Source organism: Boleophthalmus pectinirostris, unplaced genomic scaffold (assembly GCF_026225935.1).
Source record: "Boleophthalmus pectinirostris isolate CB_2022bp ecotype Guang Dong unplaced genomic scaffold, ASM2622593v1 HiC_scaffold_20, whole genome shotgun sequence".
Lineage (NCBI taxonomy): Eukaryota > Metazoa > Chordata > Actinopteri > Gobiiformes > Gobiidae > Boleophthalmus > Boleophthalmus pectinirostris.
In genome coordinates, this window is record NW_026571153.1 from 4,202,550 (window position 1) to 4,219,445 (window position 16,896).

The 16,896-nt window shown below is 40.0% G+C and overlaps 1 protein-coding gene across 1 annotated transcript in view; it reads left to right on the top strand.

The window, feature by feature from the left end:
* LOC110173792 (mitogen-activated protein kinase kinase kinase 11) overlaps positions 1-16,896 on the top strand; it is a 180,597-nt gene that overhangs the window by 134,688 nt on the left and 29,013 nt on the right. The window contains 2 exon segments of the mRNA XM_055156533.1: positions 2,890-3,136; positions 7,003-7,119. Coding sequence (XP_055012508.1) covers positions 2,890-3,136; positions 7,003-7,119 — 364 coding nt within the window.

The window sequence follows — 16,896 nt, forward strand, 5'->3', positions numbered from 1 at the left end:
ACATGAGAAAAGTGGAGCCGAGTGCAGGATTTTACAACAAAAATGGACTTATTCCTATTTACATACAAGTTCATGTTAAAACATTGTGTTAAAATTACATTTTTCTTAAAGTTTCAGGTTGTTCATAATATTATAATATTTTGTAAAAGAAAGAGTTCATCAATTAAAAAAGATTTCTGTAATAGATTTGTGTTTCTCTGCACAAATATTTGAACTTATTGTTATTTTTGGGGTTTATATGACATGAGTTTTTCTGATCCGGACACTTTGGATCAAAGTCGGTTGTAAACCTCAAATCAGAATTATTATTTCCACGTAAACTCGAAGGAGAATATTTGAATTCAGAACAATTAATGCCCAATTTGAGCTGTTTTTCCTTTCGTAAACAGTGTTGGGGAGTAACAGATTACATGTACTAGAGTTATGTAATCAGAGTACAAATGATGAGTAACTGTATTCAGTTACAGTTACTGTTTCAGTGAGTGGTAATTGGATTACAGTTACTTTGTTGAAATAAATGGATTACACAGAGGGATTTTCCTGTTTTCACATTTTGGGCTAAACCAGGACTAAAACCAGGACTAAATCAGGTCTAAACCAGGACTAAAACCAGGATTAAAACCAGGTCTAAAACCAGGATTAAATCCAGGACTAAAACCAGGTCTAAAACCAGAACTAAACCAGAACTAAACCAAGACAATAAAACAGGACTAAACCAGAACTAAACCAGAACTAAACCAAGGTCTAAAACCAGGACTAAAACCAGGACTAAAACCAGGACTAAAACCAGGACTAAAACAAGGACTAAAACCAGGACTAAAACTAAACCAGGACTAAACCAGGACTAAACCAAAACCAGGACTAAAACCAGGACAAACCTAAAACCAGGTCTAAAACCAGGACTAAACCAGGTCTAAAACCAGGACTAAAACCAGGTCTAAAACCAGGACTAAACCAGGTCTAAAACCAGGTCTAAAACCAGGACTAAACCAAGTCTAAAAACCAGGACTAAACCAGGTCTAAAACCAGGAAAACTAAACCAGGTCTAAACCAGGACTAAAACCAAGTCTAAAACCAGGACTAAACTAAACCAGGTCTAAAACCAGGACTAAACCAGGTCTAAAACCAGGACTAAACCCTAAACCAGGTCTAAAACCAGGACTAAACCTAAACCAGGTCTAAAACCAGGAGGTCTAAACCAAGTCTAAAACCAGGACTAAACCAGGTCTAAACCAGGACTAAACCAGGTCTAAACAATATGACATTAACAGTGGTGTGGACATAGCTGAAGGCTGCAGTGTCTCATATAAAAATAATTTCTCTATCAGGATGTGGTCGCTACATTCATGTCGTTTTAAAAAAGCACGACGATATCAAGTAATCCAAAGTACTCAGATTACATTACTCACTTTAAGTAATTTAATGGATTACGTTACAAACTACATTTTCGGTGTGTGTGTAATCTGTAATCTGTAGGGGATTACATTTTAAAAGTCACCTTCCCAACACTATTCGTAAATCGGTAAATGAGTCTACGAACATCTGCACAAATCCATGTATAAAACCTCACGAGTAACAGTGTCCACCTTTTGTCCCGCTTGACCCCGTCAGGCCACCGTAGCCCAGAGTCGTGACGCATTTTCTCGCGGAGGTGTAAAACGACACAGACGTGATAAGAACAACAGCTGCCACGTTCTTAATACACGGTTAACACATACCGGCCGATCATAATCACATGATCCTGCCGTCAGGACTTGGCCCCGACAGCGTTTATGGCACAACGTACATTTTTATCGCAAATATGTATGATTCAAACTGGTGGAAAGGCTTTTAAGGTCACGGTCAGTGTTGGGGAGTAACAGATTACATGTACCGGAGTTATGTAATCAGAGTACAAATGATGAGTAACTGTATTCGGTTACAGTTACTGTTTCAGTGAGTGGTAATTGGATTACAGTTACTTTGTTGAAATAAATGGATTACACAGCGGGATTTTCCTGTTTTCACATTTTGGGCTATACCTGGTCTAAACCAGGACTAAACCAGGACTAAACCAGGACTAAACCAGGTCTAAACCAGGTCTAAACCAGGTCCAGGACAGGTCTAAACCAGGACTAAACCAGGTCTAAACCAGGTCTAAACCAGGACTAAACCAGGTCTAAACAGGTCTAAACCAGGTCTAAACCAGGTCTAAACCACTAAACCAGGTCTAAACCAGGTCTAAACCAGGTCTCAACCAGATCTAAACAAGGACTAAACCAGATCTAAACCAGGACTAAACCGGGTCTAAACCATTATTATTACTTTTTGACATCTAATAACACGTCTGCATCTTGTATTTTTTGATTTTCTTCAATTTAAAAAAAATAATTATATGAAGCATTTATATTTATATTTAAATTAGTCCTGGTTTAGTCCTGGTTTAGACCTCGTCTAGTCCCAGTTTAGTTCTGGTTCAGTCCTGGTTTAGACCTGGTTCAGTCCTGGTTTACCTGGACCTGGTTTATTCCTGGTTTAGACCTGGTTCAGTCCTGGTTTAGACCTGGTTAAATCCTGGTTTCAGTCCTGGTTTAGACCTGGTTAAATCCTGGTTAAATCCTGGTTCAGTCCTGGTTTAGTCCTGGTTTAGACCTGGTTTAATCCTGGTTTAGTCCTGGTTTAGTCCTGGTTTAGTCCTGGTTCAGTCCTGGTTTAGTCCTGAACTGTCGAACTAACGTTAACAGGTTTGTATTTAACTTGAATTCGCATCTTTATTTATCGACATTTACAAAACAAAACAAAACATGCACCAAATCCTTTCGCGTCCAGACTTTTTTTGACCCGTCGCGTTCGTCCCCCGTTTCACTCTCCCCGTTTCACTCGTGTGTGTGTGTGTGTGTGTCGCGTCAGGAGCTGCGTTGCCGCGAGGAGGAGCTGAAGCGGGCGGCGCTGGAGCAGAAGTCGCACGAGGAGTTCCTGCGGCAGCGCGAGCAGCAGCTGGCCCAGTGGGAGCAGGACGTGTTCGAACGCGAGCTCAGCCTCCTCATCCTCCACCTCAACCACAACCAGGAGAAGCCCAACGTCAAGAAGAGGAAAGGCACCTTCAAGAAGCACAAGCTCAAGGCCAAGAACGGAGAGAAGATCAGCATGCCCCAAGGTGAGAGCGGAGGGGCTGTGGACCCGGTTTAGATCTGGTTTAGACCTGGTTTAGACCTGGTTTAGACCTGGTTTAGACCTGGTTTAGACCTGGTTTAGACCTGGTTTAGTCCTGGTTTAGACCTGGTTTAGTCCTGGTTTAGACCTGGTTTAGACCTGGTTTAGACCTTGTTTAGATCTGGTTTAGATCTGGTTTAGACCTGGTTTAGACCTGGTTTAGACCTGGTTTAGACTGGTTTAGTTCTGGTTCAGTCCTGGTTTAGTCTTTGGTTTAGTTCTGCGTTAGACCTGGTTTAGACCTGGTTTGACCTGGTTTAGACCTGGTTCTGGTTTTTAGACCTGTTTAGACCGGTTTAGTTCTGGTTTAGACCTGGTTTAGACTTGTTTAGACTGGCTTAGACCTGGTTTAGACTTGGTTTTTAGTCCTGGTTTAGACCTGGTTTAGACTTGGTTTAGTCCTGGTTTAGTCCTGGTTTAGTCCTGGTTTAGTATTGGTTTTAGTCCCTGGTTCAGTCCTGGTTTAGTCCTGGTTTTAGTCTGGTTTTAGTCTTGGTTTAGTTAGTCCTGGTTTAGTCCTGGTTCTCCTTGGTTTAGTCCTGGTTTAGTCCTGGTTCAGTCCTTGGTTTAGTCCTGGTTTAGTCTGTTTAGTCCTGGTTCAGTCCTTGGTTTTAGTCCTGGTTTAGTCCCCTGGTTCAGTCCTTGGTTTAGTCCTGGTTTAGTCCTGGTTCAGTCCTGGTTTAGTCCTGGTTTAGTCCTGGGTTTAGACTTGGTTTAGACTTGGTTTTTAGTCCTGGTTTAGACCTGGTTTAGTGCTGGTTTAGTCCTGGTTTAGACCTGGTTTCAGTCCTGGTTTAGTCCTGGTTTAGACCTTGTTTAGATCTGGTGTAGACCTGATTTAGACCTGGTTTAGTCCTGGTTCAGTTCTAGTTTAGACCTGGTTTAGACCTAGTTTAGACCTGGTTTAGTCCTGGTTTAGTCCTGGTTTAGACCTGGTTTAGTCCTGGTTTAGTCCTGGTTTAGTCCTGGTTCAGTCCTGGTTTAGACCTGGTTTAGACCTGGTTTAGTCCTGGTTCAGTTCTAGTTTAGACCTTGTTTAGATCTGGTTTAGACCTGGTTTACACTGTTTTAGTCCTGGTTTAGTTCTGGTTCAGTCCTGGTTTAGTCTTTGTTTAGTTCTGGTTTAGACTTGGTTTTTAGTCCTGGTTTAGACCTGGTTTAGACTTGGTTTAGTCCTGGTTTAGTCCTGTTTAGTCCTGGTTTAGTCCTTGGTTCAGTCCTGATTTTAGTCCTGGTTTAGTCCTTGGTTCAGTCCTTGTTTAATCTGGTTAGTCCCTGGTTAGTCCTGTTTAGTCCTGGTTTAGTCTGGTTTAGTCCTGTTTAGGTTTTAGTCTGGTTAGTCTGGTTTAGTCCTGGTTTAGTCCCTGGTTTTCCTGGTTTAGTCCTGGTTTAGTCCTGGTTTAGTCCTGGTTTAGTCCTGTTTACCTGGTTTAGTTGGTTTCAGTCCTGGTTTAGTCCTGGTTTGGTTTTTGTCAGTCCTGGTTTAGTCCTGGTTTAGACTTGATTTAGACTGGTTTAGTCTGGTTTAGTCCTGTTTAGATCTAGTTTAGACTGGTTTAGACCTGGTTTAGTCCTGTTTTCAGTCATTGGTTTCAGTCCTGGTTTAGTCCTGGTTCTGTCTAGTTTAGACCTGGTTTAGACCTGGTTTAGTCCTGGTTTAGTCCTTGGTCAGTCCTGGTTTAGTCCTGGTTTAGTCCTTGGTTTAGTCCTTGGTTCAGTCCTGGTTTAGTCCTGGTTTAGACCGTTTAGATCCTGTTTAGTCCTGGTTAGTCCTTAGTTTAGTCTAGTTTAGACCTGGTTTAGACCTGGTTTTAGTCTGTTTCAGTCATGTTTAGTCCTGGTTCAGTCCTTGGTTTAGTCCTGGTTTAGTTCTGGTTCAGTCTGGTTTAGTTTCCTGTTTAGACTGGTTTAGACTTGGTTTAGACTGGTTTAGTCCTGGTTCAGTCCTGGTTTCTGGTTAGTCCTGGTTTAGTCCTGGTTTAGACCTTGTTTAGATCTGGTGTAGGTTTAGACCTGGTTTAGTCCTGGTTCCTAGTTTACCTGGTTTGACCTGGTTTAGTCCTGGTTTAGACCTGGTTTACCTGGTTTAGTCTGGTTCCTGGTTCAGTGGTTTAGACCTGGTTTAGACCTGGTTCAGTTCTAGTTTAGACTTGTTTAGATCTGGTTTAGACTGGTTTACCTGTTTTCCTGATTTAGTCCTGGTTAGTTCTGGTTCAGTCCTGTTTTCTTTGTTTAGTTCTGGTTTAGACTTGGTTTTTAGTCCTGGTTTAGACCTGGTTTAGACTTGGTTTAGTCCTGGTTTAGTCCTGGTTTAGTCTGGTTTAGTCCCTGGTTCAGTCCTGGTTTAGTCTTTGTTTAGTTCTGGTTTAGACTTGGTTTTTAGTCCTGGTTTAGACCTGGTTTAGACCTGGTTTAGTCCTGGTTTTAGTCCTGGTTTAGTCCCTTGGTTCAGTCTGATTTAGTCCTGGTTTAGTCCTTGGTTCAGTCCTTGTTTAATCCTGGTTCAGTCTTGGTTCAGTCCTGGTTTAGTCCTGGTTTAGTCCTGGTTCAGTCCTGGTTTAGTCCTGATTTAGTCTGGGGTTTAGTCCTGGTTTAGTCCTGGTTTAGTCCTGGTTTAGTCTGGTTTAGTCCTGGTTTAGTCCCTGGTTCAGTCTGGTTTAGTCTGGTTTAGTCCTGGTTTAGTCCCTGGTTAGTCCTGGTTTAAGTCCTGGTTAGTCCTGGTTTAGTCCTGGTTTAGTCCTGGTTTAGTCCCTGGTTCAGTCCTGGTTTAGTCCTGGTTTAGTCCCTGGTTCAGTCCTGGTTTAGTCCCTGGTTTAGTCCTGGTTTAGTCCCTGGTTCAGTCCTGGTTTAGTCCTGGTTTAGTCTTGTTTAGTCCTGGTTAGTCCTGGTTTAGTCCTGGTTTAGACCTGATTTAGACCTGGTTTAGTCCTGGTTTAGTCCTTGTTTAGATCTAGTTTAGACCTGGTTTAGACCTGGTTTTAGTCCTGTTTTCAGTCATGTTTCAGTCCTGGTTTAGTCCTGGTTCAGTCCTGGTTTAGACCTGGTTCAGTCCTAGTTTAGACCTGGTTCAGTCCTGGTTTTAGACCTGGTTTAGTCCTTGGTTTAGTCCTGGTTCAGTCCTGGTTTAGTCCTGGTTTAGACCTGATTTAGACCTGGTTTAGTCCTGGTTTAGTCCTTGTTTAGATCTAGTTTAGACCTGGTTTAGACCTGGTTTTAGTCCTGTTTCAGTCATGTTTCAGTCCTGTTTAGTCCTGGTTAGTCCTGGTTTCAGTCCTGGTTTTTGGTTCTGGTTTAGTCCTGGTTTAGTCCTGGTTTAGTCCTGGTTCAGTCCTGTTTTAGTCCTGGTTTAGTCCTGGTTCAGTCCTGGTTTAGTCCTTGGTTCAGTCCTGGTTTAGTCCTGGTTTAGTCCTGGTTTAGTCCTGGTTTAGTCCTTGTTTTAGTCCTGGTTTAGTCCTGGTTCAGTCCTGGTTTAGTCCTGGTTTAAGTCCTTGGTTCCAGTCCTGGTTTAGTCCTGGTTTAGTCCTGGTTTAGTCCTTGGTCAGTCCTGGTTTTAGTCCTGGTTTAGTCCTTGGTTCAGTCCTGGTTTAGTCCTCCTGGTTTAGTCCTGGTTTAGTCCTGGTTTAGTCCTGGTTTAGTCCTGGATCAGTCATATTTTACATTTTAAACTTGCACATCACACAGATTTGACTTTCGTGTTATGAAGTCGTTGCGTCGTCAAAAACAGACCTGGACTTGTGGTTTTAAATATTTGATTTGAAGAGTTCGAGTCTCTTTCTGTTCTCACTGTTGTTCTTGTTTTTTTTTTTCCAGATTTCATCCATAAGATCACGGTGCAGGCGTCTCCGGGTCTGGAGAAGAGAAGAAACTCCCCCGACCTGGGCTCCGGGTCGTCTCCCTCCTTTGGACCCAGGTTACGGGCCATTCAGCGTGAGTCCAGCTTTTTCAACATTTCACCCAAAAACCTGTCATATATTTTTTATTTTGACATATTTTAAACTACAGAAGGAGGTTCAAACTGACTTTTTTTTAGGTTAGGTTAAATAAAATAAAAAAAAAACACAAAGATAATTGGTGGTAGAGAACAGGTCTAAACCAGGACTAAAACAGGACTAAACCAGGACTGAACCAGGTCTAAACCAGGACTAAACCAAGTCTAAACCAGGACTAAACCAGGTCTAAACCAAGTCTAAATCAGGACTAAAACAGGACTAAATCAGGACTAAACCAGGTCTAAACCAAGTCTAAAACAGGACTAAAACAGGACTAAAACAGGACTAAACCAGGACTAAAACAGGACTAAACCAGGTCTAAACCAGGACTAAAACAGGTCTAAACCAGGACTAAAACAGGACTAAACCAGGACTAAATCAGGACTAAAACCAGGACTAAAACCAGGTCTAAAACCAAGTCTAAAACAGGACTAAACCAGGTCTAAACCAGGTCTAAACCAGGACTAAACCAGGTCTAAACCAGGACTAAACCAGGACTAAACAGGTCTAAAACAGGACTAAAACCAGGACTAAAACAGGTCTAAACCAGGACTAAATCAGGACTAAAAACCAGGACTAAAACCAGGTCTAAACCAAGTCTAAAACAGGACTAAATCAGGACTAAAACCAGGACTAAACAGGACTAAAACCAGGACTGAACCAGGTCTAAACCAGGACTAAAACAGGACTAAACCTGAACTGAACCAGGACTAAACTAGGTCTAAACCAGGACTAAACCAGGACTAAACCAGGTTAAACCAGGACTAAACCTGAACTGAACCAGGACTAAACCAGGTCTAAACCAGGACTAAACCAATACTAAAACCAGGACTAAACCAAGACTAAAACCAGGACTAAACCAGGTCTAAAACCAGGTCTAAACCAGGACTAAACCAGGACTAAAACCAGGACTAAAACCAGGACTAAACCAGGACTAAAACCAGGACTAAAACCAGGACTAAAACCAGAAAAAAACCAGGACTAAAATCAGGACTAAATCAGGACTAAAATCAGGACTAAACCAGGTCTAAACCAGGTTTAAACCAGGTCTAAACCAGGTCTAAAAACCAGGACTAAACCAGGACTCTAAACCAGGACTAAACCAGGACTAAACCAGGACTAAACCAGGACTAAACCAGGACTAAACCAGGTCTAAACCAGGTCTAAACGATGCCGTGTTTGGAGGGCATCAGTAGGAGATTAGATTAAAAATATTCCACGGTGCTGCACTTATGTTTATTTAATAATATTTTATTTATTTGTTTTTTTCTCACGTTTTCACAGATCAAACTGAGGCTTTGTCCTTTTTAACAATAATTCATATAAAAACACAAAACTCCAGCTGCAAATCTGTGTCCAAAACTCTTCTTCTTCTTCTTTCATCCTCCTCCAAAAACCTCCCACACGTTCACTTTTTTATTCTCTTCCCCCTGAGGCCCCATCCCTCCATCCTCCCTCTCCTCTCCTCTTTTCTGTCCATCTCTCTTTCTTTCTTTTTAACAGTTTGTCTTTGGTTTTCCGTCTGTCTATAACTTCGTCTCTCTCTCTTTTTCTCTCCGTCTTTATCTGTCTATCCTTCCTGTGTCTCCTTCTTTCTTTCTCTCTCTCTATTCATCTGTTCATTTCTCTCTCGTCTCTCTTTATTTATGTTTATCTCAGTCTGTCCGTCCATCATTCGCTCTATTTATCTCTTTATTTATTTATCTATCTGTCCTCCCTGTTTCTCCGTCCTTCTGTCTCTCTCTCTCTTTCTATTTTTCCATCTATCTTTATCTCTCTCTAGTCATCCATCCATCCGTCTGTTTATTTATCCATCTACACTCCCTCTTTCTCTCTTTCACTCTTCTCTCTCTTTCTTGCTTTTAGTCTATCCATCCACCCATCCATCCATCCTTCCATCTATACACTCATCCTTCCATCTATCCATCATCTATCCATCCTTCCATCCATCCATCCATCCATCTATCCATCCTTCCATCTATACACTCATCCTTCCATCCATCCTTCCATCCTTCCATCCATCTATCCATCATCTATTCATCCATCTATCCATCCTTCCATCTATCCACCCATCCTTCCATCTATCCATCTATCCGTCCTTCCTTCCATCTATCATCATCCTTCATCTATCTATCCATCCTTCCATCTATCCATCCTTCCATCTGTCCATCCATCCACCCATCCTTCCATCTATCCATCTATCTATCCATCCTTCCATCTATCCATCCTTCCTTCCATCTATCATCATCTTTCCATCTATCTATCCATCCTTCCATCTATCCATCCTTCCATCTATCCATCCATCCTTCCATCTATCCATCCTTCCATCTGTCCATCCATCCTTCCATCCTCCCATCTATCCATCCATCCTTCCATCCATCCATCCTTCCATCCTTCCATCTATCCATCTATTCATCCATCTATCTATCCATCCTTCCATCTATCCATCCATCCTTCCATCCATCCTTCCATCTATCCATCCATCCTTCCATCCATCCATCCATCTATCTATCATCCTTCCATCTATCCATCCTTCCATCCTTCCATCTATCCATCCATCCTTCCATCCATCCTTCCATCTATCTATCATCCTTCCATCTATCCATCCATCCTTCCATCCATCTTTCCATCTATCCATCCATCCATCCATCCATCTATCATCCTTCCATCCATCCTTCCATCTATCCATCTATCCATCCATCCATCCTTCCATCTATCTATCATCCTTCCATCTATCCATCCATCCTTCCATCTATCCATCCTTCCATCTATCCATCCTTCCATCCTTCCATCTATCCATCCATCCTTCCATCCATCCTTCCATCTATCTATCATCCTTCCATCTATCCATCCATCCTTCCATCCATCTTTCCATCTATCCATCCATCCATCTATCATCCTTCCATCCATCCTTACATCTATCTATCCATCCTTACATCTATCCGTCCTTCCATCTATCCATCCTTCCTTCCGTCTATCCTTCCATCCATCCTTCCATCTATCCACCCATCCATCCTTCCATCTATCCACCCATCCATCCTTCCATCTATCTATCCATCCTTCCATCTATCCATCCTTCCATCCTTCCATCTATCCATCCATCCATCCTTCCATCTATCCATCCTTCCTTCCATCCATCCATCCTTCCATCCTTCCATCTATCCATCCTTCCTTCAGTCTATCCTTCCATCCATCCTTCCATCTATCTATCCATCCTTCCATCTATCCATCCTTCCATCCTTCCATCTATCCATCCATCCTTCCATCTATCCTTCCATCCATCCTTCCATCTATCCATCCATCCTTCCATCCATCCTTCTATCCATCCATCTATCCCCCTCTTTCTCTCCCCCTCTCTTTTTCATCTTTCTGTTTATGTATCTCTCTATCCCTCCCTCCATCTCTCTTTTTCGTCTTTCTCTTTTTGTCTATCTATTCCCCCACTTATCTATTCGTTCTTTCTTTCTTTTTCTTTCTCACGCTCTCTCTCTCTTGTTTTCATCTTTCTCTTTGTTTCTTTTTATTCGCCTCTATCTGTCCATCCTCTTTCTTTCTCACACCCCTCCTCTCTCTCTCCCTCCCTCTTTCTTTCTTTCATCTTTCTATTTATGTCTCTATCCGTCTATCTTAATTTCTCTATCTGTTCACTTCTCTCTATCCGCGCTCTTTCTCCCTCCCTCTCTTTTTCTTTTTATCTATTCATCCATCCTCTCTCTTTTTCATCTTTCTATTTGTGTCTATCTATCCATTCTTCTTTCTCTCACCCCTTCTCTCTTCCTCTCTCTTTCTTTTTCATCTTTCTCTGTATGTATCTATCCATCCTCCCTCTTTCTCTTTTTCATTTTTCTCTTCACGTGTCTATATCTTCACCTCTATCCATCCATCCATCCATCCATCCTCCTCCTTTCTCTCCTTCTCTTTTTCATCTTTCTATTTATCTATCTATTCATCTCTATCCATTCATCCTTCTTTCTCACATCCCTCCTCTCTCCCTCTCTCTTTTTTTGTCTTCCTCTTTCTCTCTATCCATCCTCCTTCTCTTTCCCACCCCCTCCCTTTCTCTCAATATTTCCTTTCCCTCCTCCCTCTTTCTTTGTGTCTATCTGTCTATTCATCTATCCATCTATCCTCCCTCTTTCCCTCTCACGCCTGCCTCTCTTTCCCTCTTTCTTTTTCATCTTTCTCTTTTTGTGTATCTATTCCCCTCACTTATTCTCCCTTTTTCTCTATCCATCCATCCATCCATCCGTCCATCTGTCTATCTATCTATCTATCTATCTATCTATCTATCTATCTATCTATCTATCTATCTATCTATCTATCTATCTATCTATCTATCCATCTATCTATCCATCCATCCGTCCATCTGTCTATCTATCTATCTATCTATCTATCTATCTATCTATCTATCTATCTATCTATCCATCCATCCGTCCATGTGTCTATCTATCCATCTATCTATCCATCCGTCCATCCGTCCATCTGTCTATCTATCTATCTATCCATCTATCCATCCATCCATCCTCCCTCTTTTTCTCACACCCCTCCCCTCTCTCCTTCTCTCTCCCTCTTTCTCTTTTCCATCTTTTTTTTGTATTTATATATTTACCTCTATCTATCCTCCCTCTTTCTATCTATTCTTTCTTTCTATCATCCATCTCTCTCCATCCATCCATCCATCTATCTATCTATCCCTCCCTCCCTCTCTCTCTTTTTCCTCTTTCCTCCATCTATCTGTCCTCCCTCTTTCCCTCTTTCCATCCTCCGTTTCTCTTTCACCCCTGCATCTCTCTCTCCCTCTTTCTTTTTCATCTTTCTCTTTTTGTGTATCTATTCCCCTCACTTATTCTCCCTTTTTCTCTATCCATCCATCCGTCCGTCCATCCGTCCATCCGTCCATCTATCTATCTGTCTATCCATCCATCCATCCATCCATCCATCCGTCTATCTATCTATCTATCTATCTATCCATCTATCCATCCATCCATCCTCCCTCTTTTTCTCACACCCCTCCCCTCTCTCCTTCTCTCTCCCTCTTTCTCTTTTCCATCTTTTTTTTGTATTTATATATTTACCTCTATCTATCCTCCCTCTTTCTATCTATTCTTTCTTTCTATCATCCATCCATCCATTCATCCATCCATCCATCCATCCATCCATCTATCCATCTATCCATCTATCTATCTATCTATCTATCTATCTATCTATCTATCTATCTATCTATCCCTCCCTCTCTCTCTTTTTCCTCTTTCCTCCATCTATCTGTCCTCCCTCTTTCCCTCTTTCCATCCTCCATTTCTCTTTCACCCCTGCATCTCTCTCTCCCTCTTTCTTTTTCATCTTTCTCTTTTTGTGTATCTATTCCCCTCACTTATTCTCCCTTTTTCTCTATCCATCCATCCATCCGTCTATCTATCTATCTATCTATCTATCTATCTATCTATCTATCTATCTATCCCTCCCTTATTCTCTTTTCCATCTTTTTTTGTATTTATATATTTACCTCTATCTATCCTCCCTCTTTCTATCTATTCTTTCTATCATCCATCTCTCCATCCATCCATCTATCTGTCTATCTATCTCTCTCTCTCTCTCTCTGTCTCTCTATCTATCCCTCCCTCTCTCTCTTTTTCCTCTTTCCTCCATCTATCTGTCCTCCCTCTTTCCCTCTTTCCATCCTCCGTTTCTCTTTCACCCCTGCATCTCTCTCTCCCTCTTTCTTTTTCATCCGTCTTTTTGTTTATCTATTCCCCCCATATTCTCTCTTTCTTTCTCTCCCTCTTTTTCTTCTTTCTCTTTGTTTCTGTCCATCCTCCTTCTCTCTCAGTATTTTCTTTCACTCTTTCACTCTCTTTATTTCACATTAAATCTTTTTTTTTTTTTTTTTTTTCCCTCTCTGTTGTAGTACTGCAGTTTGTCCAGCAGGGGTCGGTGTTTCTCTTCGTTTGTCTCTGTCTCTTTCTCTCCTGTTTCTGCTGCAGCTCCACATTCAGACTCAAAAACATCGACTTTTTTTCCGTTTCCGCGCGGAACAAACCAGATTTCCTCCTCGCCGAGAAAATAATGAAAATAAAGAAAGAGCCGTTAGCCGCGCCGGCACATTAGCGGTTAGCACTAGCCCCAGTAAAACCCCATTTACGAGCAAACGATCAGCGGCGTGGGAGCTGCGGCGACGCCTTCTGTGGGAACTCAAAACATCTGTCGGGATTCTCCAACAAGAGGAACACTTTGACACTTTTACACTTTTTCATTCTTTCACTCTGACATTTTTTCATTTTTTTCATAGCAGGCTAATGGCTAGGCTAAAAACAATAGCTAAGCAGTTGGGTAGAGATGTTTATGAATTAATGTCAAAATATACCTGTGAAATAAATAAATAAATTAAATAAATTAAAAAAATAAATAAGATATCAGCAGGAATAGGAGAATATTAGCTAGTCTAGTTATTTTAATTTTTAATTTGTATTATTTATTTTTTATTTTAATTAAATTAAATTTAATTAAATGTAATTTTTTTTGTTTAATTTTATTTATTTATTTTTATACATTTATATTATTTCATTATTATTATTTTTTACTATTATTATTATAAGAAGGCTAGGCTAATAACAACAGCTGTTGGGTAGAGATAGAGGGTAGAGCCCAATCTATTTATTTATTTTTTTTAATTTGTATTATATATATTTTTTATTAAATTTATTTTTTAAAAATGTATTATTATTTAGTATTTATTTATTTAGATTTATATATATTTATTATTTTTATTATTCTTTTTATTATTATTATTATAAAAAAGGCTAATGGCTAGGCTAATAACAACAGCTAATGCAGTTGGGTAGAGATGTTAATATATAGGCAGAACAGGAGAATTTTAGCTAGTCCAATTTAATTAAATGTATTTATTTTTAAATATATTTATATTTATTATTTTTTTTTTATAAATACCCCAATATTTGGCTACACTGCAAAAAACCTTAGCCAAAATTTAAGATATAAACACTTAAATCTATCAGAAAACGACTTAGAAGTAGTGAAATGATCTGTCCTTAAAGCAAGATAATGTTATTTGACAAGTTATCTTAAAATAAACGACCTCGAGACTAAAATGTACCATTGATGTATATCGTGAAACATCGTACTGTGAGATGTATACCGTGAAAATATCGTACCGTGAGATGTATATCATGAAAATATCGTATCGTGATGTGTATATTGTGAAAACATTGTACCGAGAGATTTGTATATTGTTACATCGTGAGCCTCTCCACCATATCGTAAACTTTCCCACGATATCGCAAGAAATATTGTACCATAAGATGTATATCGTACAAACATCGTACCGTGAGATGTATGTTGTGAAAATATCGTACCGAGAGATTTGTATATTGTTACATCGTGAGCCTCTCCGCCATATCATGATCTTTCCCACGATATCACAATAAATCTCGTACCGTGAGGTTCACACGTGACGATATCGTATCGTGAGACTTGGATATCGTTACACCTCTGTACAATCCCAAACCATAAGGTGAGAGGAAACTGTTAACATTTCATATTTAGCCCTAAAAGTTTGATGTAGACGCCGTAAAATCATTTAGCCCAAAAAAAAAAAAGTCATGGGAAAGTTGAAATTTGTGGGAAAACAAAACAAAACACCACTCCGGGTTTGTTTGTGACGAGGAAACAACATTATAACGTAATAACGGACGACATGAGAAGGTGTTTTATGGGGACCGACCAATCTTCTCCACCCCAAAATCCACGTAACGGTGTCATTTCTGTCCCATCTCCGGTCCTTTTCTGCCAAACGGTGGTGCGGTGGTCCATTTGTGTGTCGTGTGATTAGCTCCTCTGTGAACAGCCCGGTCGGAGCGCGGTGAACACGGCTAATGGCGTCATTACGGGAGCAAATACAAGCCCAAATATGAGTGTGATATGAAGAAGCAGCGAGGCATGATGGGAGCTGGGACCGGAGCGTGGTAATCTCGCACTCCAGCGGTTTTTGACAACATATTTTATTTAGTTTTGGGCTGGAATAGTCATGTTTTAGACCTGGTTTAGTTCTAGTGAATGAAAAGTGATTGTTTTTTTTTTTTTCAGAGTTTGGGTTTTAAGATGAGACGTAAAACTCCAGGTTTAGATCTAGATTTAGTCCTGGTTTAGTCCTGGTGTAGTCCTGGTTTAGACCTAGATTTAGACCAGGTTTAGATCTAGATTTAGTCCTGGTTTAGTCCTGGTTTACACCTAGATTTAGACCAGGTTTAGATCTAGATTTAGTCCTGGTTTATTCCTGGCTTAGACTTGGTTTAGACCTGATTTTAGTCCTGGTGTAGTCCTGGTTTAGACCTAGATTTAGACCAGGTTTAGATCTGGATTTAGTCCTGGTTTAGTCATGGTTTACACCTAGATTTAGACCAGGTTTAGATCTAGATTTAGTCCTGGTGTAGTCCTGGTTTAGACCTAGATTTAGACCAGGTTTAGATCTAGATTTAGTCCTGGTGTAGTCCTGGTTTAGACCTAGATTTAGATCTAGATTTAGACCAGGTTTAGATCTAGATTTAGTCCTGGTGTAGTCCTGGTTTAGACCTAGATTTAGACCAGGTTTAGATCTAGATTTAGTCCTGGTGTAGTCCTGGTTTAGACCTAGATTTAGACCAGGTTTAGATCTAGATTTAGTCCTGGTGTAGTCCTGGTTTAGACCTAGATTTAGATCTAGATTTAGACCAGGTTTAGACCAGTGGTTTTTGACAACATATTTTATTTAGTTTTGGGCTGGAATAGTCATGTTTTAGACCTGGTTTAGTTCTAGTGAATGAAAAGTGATTGTTTTTTTTCAGAGTTGGTATTAAAAATGGACTTTTGTGAGCGTTAAGTCGTGTTGTAATGTCGTTATCTCGCCAAAAACAGACCCAAAGTTGTGTTTTGTTTCATTCACACATGTTTGAGGAACTTTTTATTATTAGTCTGTCTGCATCTCCAAAGCTCAAAACGCTCTGTTCCACCTTGTGACGTCATGAAGTAGTGATTTTCAATTCTGACATGTACAAATTGTTCTAGTGAAGGTGCACGGAGTTTAAAAACACAATAGAGCACGTCCTGTTTTATGACATGACATCACAAGGTGGAGCGGAAGAACAAAATAAGCCTAAATATTAGGGATGGGCATTCGATAAAATTTTCTTAATTGATCGTCAGGAGAATTAACGATCGATTTTTGATTAATCATTCACGTTTTTATATTAAAATTATTATTACTATTGCTGATCTGCATAAATAAACTCAACTTTACAACATTTAAACCATAAAAACTCTAGAGCCACATCAGCCCGTTTGACATTATAATGTGTTTAACGCAGCTTTGACACATTTGTTTACGTTTTACAGAAATGAAACTTAAAGGTAACACTTTATAATAACTACACCTTATTTAGCCTTAATAAAGCATGAACAAAGATTTAATTAGTAATGATTTTTCATTCATTCATTTTCATTTATTTCTTTGTTTGAGCCAGGTACAACTAAATTCAAAGACAATAACAAAAAGAGTGAAAAAGGACGAGGATGAAGTTTAAAAAACTTATGGAGTCCTACCCCAATTGTTTTACATAATCATGTGGTTCACTTTTTTTTATTTATTTTTTTATTTGAATCACCTTTGGAGTGCTTACCTGTCATTTCTATATTATACAATATATATAATATATATATATATATA